Source organism: Zingiber officinale, chromosome 11B (genome assembly GCF_018446385.1).
Source record: "Zingiber officinale cultivar Zhangliang chromosome 11B, Zo_v1.1, whole genome shotgun sequence".
NCBI classification, from domain to species: domain Eukaryota; kingdom Viridiplantae; phylum Streptophyta; class Magnoliopsida; order Zingiberales; family Zingiberaceae; genus Zingiber; species Zingiber officinale.
The window spans coordinates 9,868,937-9,873,031 of NC_056007.1; the positions used below are offsets into that span (position 1 = coordinate 9,868,937).

At 38.0% G+C, this 4,095-nt stretch overlaps 1 protein-coding gene across 1 annotated transcript; it reads right to left on the reverse strand.

The window, feature by feature from the left end:
- Nucleotides 1-799: 799 nt before the first annotated feature.
- Nucleotides 800-2,581, reverse strand: LOC122033451 (cytochrome P450 71A1-like). Its single transcript, XM_042592469.1, has 2 exons — nt 1,678-2,581; nt 800-1,608 (listed from the first exon to the last, which is right to left on the reverse strand). Exons 1-2 carry the CDS (start codon nt 2,560-2,562, stop codon nt 976-978), a joined length of 1,518 nt encoding a protein of 505 aa, XP_042448403.1. The 5' UTR covers nt 2,563-2,581; the 3' UTR covers nt 800-975.
- Between the last annotated feature and the right edge of the window lie 1,514 nt (nt 2,582-4,095).

Sequence of the window (4,095 nt, forward strand, 5' to 3'; positions counted from 1 at the left end):
ATAATTTAAAAATTACTTTTAATTATTTTTTTATATTTTTATATGTTTTATTAAAGTTTAAAAATAAAAATAAATAATAAATTAATTTAGAAGATTATCTATTAAAATGAAATTTAAATTTAATTTAATTTAATAGCAAAAAAAAGGCAGAGGAGAGAGACTGGAGTAATAAAATGAAAATTAAATATGACTTTTGGAAGAATGAAACTTAGTATGTTTTTGGGCATTTTGAAAGTTTAAATGCCCTTTGTAAATTTATCGAATCATCTTTCGCCGCTAGTCACCGTCGGTCGTCGACAAGCGTAAGCTCCGACAGAGATGCGGTGACCATCGGTAGAAATCGTAAAATATTTTTATCATTTTATAATAATACAAATTACATTCTTTATAAAAATAATGGATACCAAATAAAAGAATGTAATCATCTCTATAATTAAAGATTACATACATTATATTACCAAACGTAGTAATGTAATCAATATTATATTACATTACAAATTTGATTACATTACAAGTTCGATTACATTACATCCAACCAAGCATAAACTGATTTTTTATTTTATTTTATTTTATTTTATTAATAAAACTAACTCGTTATTAATTTTATCCTTTTATAATTAGATATTTTAAAAATAACAATTTTTTATTATTATTTAATATTTTTATATGTATTATTAAAGTTTTAAAATAAAAATAAATAATAAATAATAAATAATAAATAAATTTAGAAGATTATCTATTAATATTAAAATTAAAATTTAATTTAATTTAAGAAGGGAAAAAACAAAACAGAGAAAGAGAACAAACTGTTATAAAAGGAGAGAGGAAAGTGACAGGAGTAATAAAATGAAAACCAGTATATTTTTGGGCATTTTGAAAGTTTAACTGCCCCTTTGTAAAATTACCGAAGCATCTATCTTTCGTTCTCTGAAATTCGCCTGACACTTTATTTTCCATATGACCGAATCAACATGCTCAGTTTGCCTCAGATTTGGCTGCCATGAGGCAAAGAGCATGCTTCCTGTGCACGGTGATCCCTGGCGCTTCTTCCATGCGCACGTCCTCCTCCTTCATTCCCTGCGGCAATTGCCAGTCGAAAGAGTACAAGAGGTTGGCCAGCGCCAACTCCGCCATCAGCATCCCCAGATTCTTCCCCGGGCAAATCCTCCGTCCCTCGCCGAACGGAATCAGCTTGAAGTCATAGTGCGGAAACGAGTTCACCCCCGGCGACACCATGTTAACAAACCTATCCGGGTCGAACACCTCCGGTCTCTCCCACGCATCCGGATCCCTGCCGATCGCCCATGCGTTCACGTAGATTGTCGTCTTCGGAGGAATTTGGTACTCGCCGCATAAAGTGACCGAGTTCATGATTTCCCGGTGGATGAGCATCGGCACCGGAGGATGCAGCCTCATCGTCTCCTTGACGACGCATTTGAGGTAGTGAAGCTGGTGCAGGTCGCTCTCCTCCACCTTCCCTTTGCTTCTCCCCACGCAGCTTCTCACTTCCTCTTGGGCTCTCTTCATCAACTCCGGCAGGCGGATGAGCTCGGCCATCGCCCATTCCACCACAGCTGAAGAGGTATCCGTCCCGCCGATAAAAATATTCTGTCAATGATTGAGTCAGATTTAACTTCGACAATTCATTTTGCCGTAGAAACTGAAAATAATTGTCACCATAAGAACTCCTCTGAGGTTCTCCTCTGTCAGCTGCTCATCCTTCCGCAGCCGAAGCAGAACATCCAATAAATCCTCATTCTCTTCACTTCCTGATCGACTCTTCGCGTCGAGATGGAGATCGATGAATTTCTGGTAGATTCCGTCGAGCTCTAGAAACGATTTCCGAAGCCTTGATTTCATCCCCGTCGCCACATCGACCCATCCGAGCAGGGGAAAGAAGTCTGCCACGAAGAAGCTAGCCAACATCTCCTGCGCTTCCTTGAGCACGCTGTAAATGCTGAGATCATCTCCGGCTATATCACCGCTGAAGGCCGTCCTGCATGTCGTGTTGCAGGAGAAGCACAGGGCGAGCTCACTCACGTTGATGGCCAGGGAGCCCGAGATGCGAGAAGAGATATGCCTCGCCATCCTCGCAATCTCATCTTCCCTTACGGACATGAAAGAGTTGATCTTTCTAGGGCTGAAGAATTCGACGGTGCAGAGCTTGCGTAGCTGCCTCCAGCCCTCGCCGTAGGGCATGAAGGCGATATCTGAGCCGTCGTAAGAGAGCTCTGAGGTGGCGACGTTGTGGGGGCGGGAGCAGCAGGCGAGGTCGAAGGTCTTGAGGACATCCCTAGCGAGGGTGGCGGAGGAGACGACGACGGCGGAGACTTGACCGAGCTTTAGGTGCATGAACGGACCATACTGCTTGGAGATTTCCCACAGGGACTGGTGCAGCAGATTACCGCGTATCTGGTGGAAGTTACCGATGACCGGGAGTTTCGCGGGGCCGGGCGGAAGCTTCTGAATCGCCGGATTGGTTCTTGCTTCTCTGCCGCCGGCGAGAAGAAGAGTTGAGAGGAGTGCGACGAGGAAGAGAAGAGTCAAGACAAGCGCAAACATTTTTTGACTTAAAAAAAATGGGCACGAAGAGATAAAGAGCCCTACATCCATTTAAATAGGGCGATTTAGCATGTAACTTTCAAAAATATGCAAAAACAAATACCTTACTTTCATATTTATCAAAAATATTTTTATTTATCAAAATATCTGTTTTTTTTAGATAACTCAAAAAAAAATTCTATTGAGTATTCATGAGTGCAGGCTCAGTGTGAAGATCACCGCTCTGTTCATAATTTTGTCACCACTTAGAGGTCACTTAGATATTTTGTGACAGCTAAACATTTTAATAAATAAATTGTTTGAGAGGCAACTAGATGAGATATGAGATATGAAGTTTAAACTCCCGGGATAGATAAATCATGAATGGTTATTGATAGTTTTTGTAAATGTAAACCGCATAATTTCTAGATAGCTGAAAAAAGAATTTGTATAGGGAAAATATAAATTTATGTGTATGGATCTTCATTTCATCAAGAACAGCAAGAAAAATAAATACATAATTAAATATGACAAGGAACCTGATTGAAAAGTCATCCTTGTTTTTAGTGTTGTCAAAAAATAATTCCTATGGAAGAAGATGCAACAGAAAGAAAAGGAAGATCTTCCAAAGAACTTAGGAGTGACGACGCCGAAAAGCTTTAGGTCAATGGAAAATCAAAAGCTCTGTCAAGATTCAACCCTAAACCCTTGGGGACCAACCTTATATATAGTGGACATCTATTATTAGTTCATAAATGCTAATAGATATGGGACTATAGGTTCTACACATACAAGATCTACATCCAATAACCGAAATCCAATAAGCCTAAGTTAGATCACTTTAATGGGTTCAGTTTGTACTCATATGCACAACTTATAATTAAGCTCGCCAATTAGAGATAATAACCAACAATCTCTCACTTACGCTATTTGTGAGTTGTATATGAAATGCAAGTGAAACTTTAGTTGATATCAAACTTTATGGGTATACAATATCCCTGTAAACAATCTGGTTCATTAACTTAATTGGTATATAACTAAAGAGGTCATAACTATTGTATATGCTCATAACAAACTTGAACAGTAATCACAATACCAATGTCATTAATGACATAGATCAAGATGTAGATGTATAGAATGAAAATTACATGAAATGTGATCAATACATGTCAATTTTCAACTGGTCCTAAGATGACTTCAAAAGAGGTCAGATTATATTTGCGAAATACTTTATGCTAAACTGCAATAGCAAATCATGATCAATTTTATGCTTTCAAAAGGAATCTGTATGATATTTACAAATAATAAATACTAAACAGCAGTAGTAAATGATGATATCATAGTCAGAATGTCAAACAAACATAGAAATTCTCATTAATGTTTTAAACTTTAAGTATGTACAATAATCACAACAAAATGTTTGCCTTTATTATCAAATATAGAGCAATAAGATAAATATAGATTTCCACTAGATGAGCTTTTCTTCGATAAGAAGGACTCTCATATCCACAATATGCGCATGAAACACCTTAGGCATCAAGCCTTTGGTGAGTG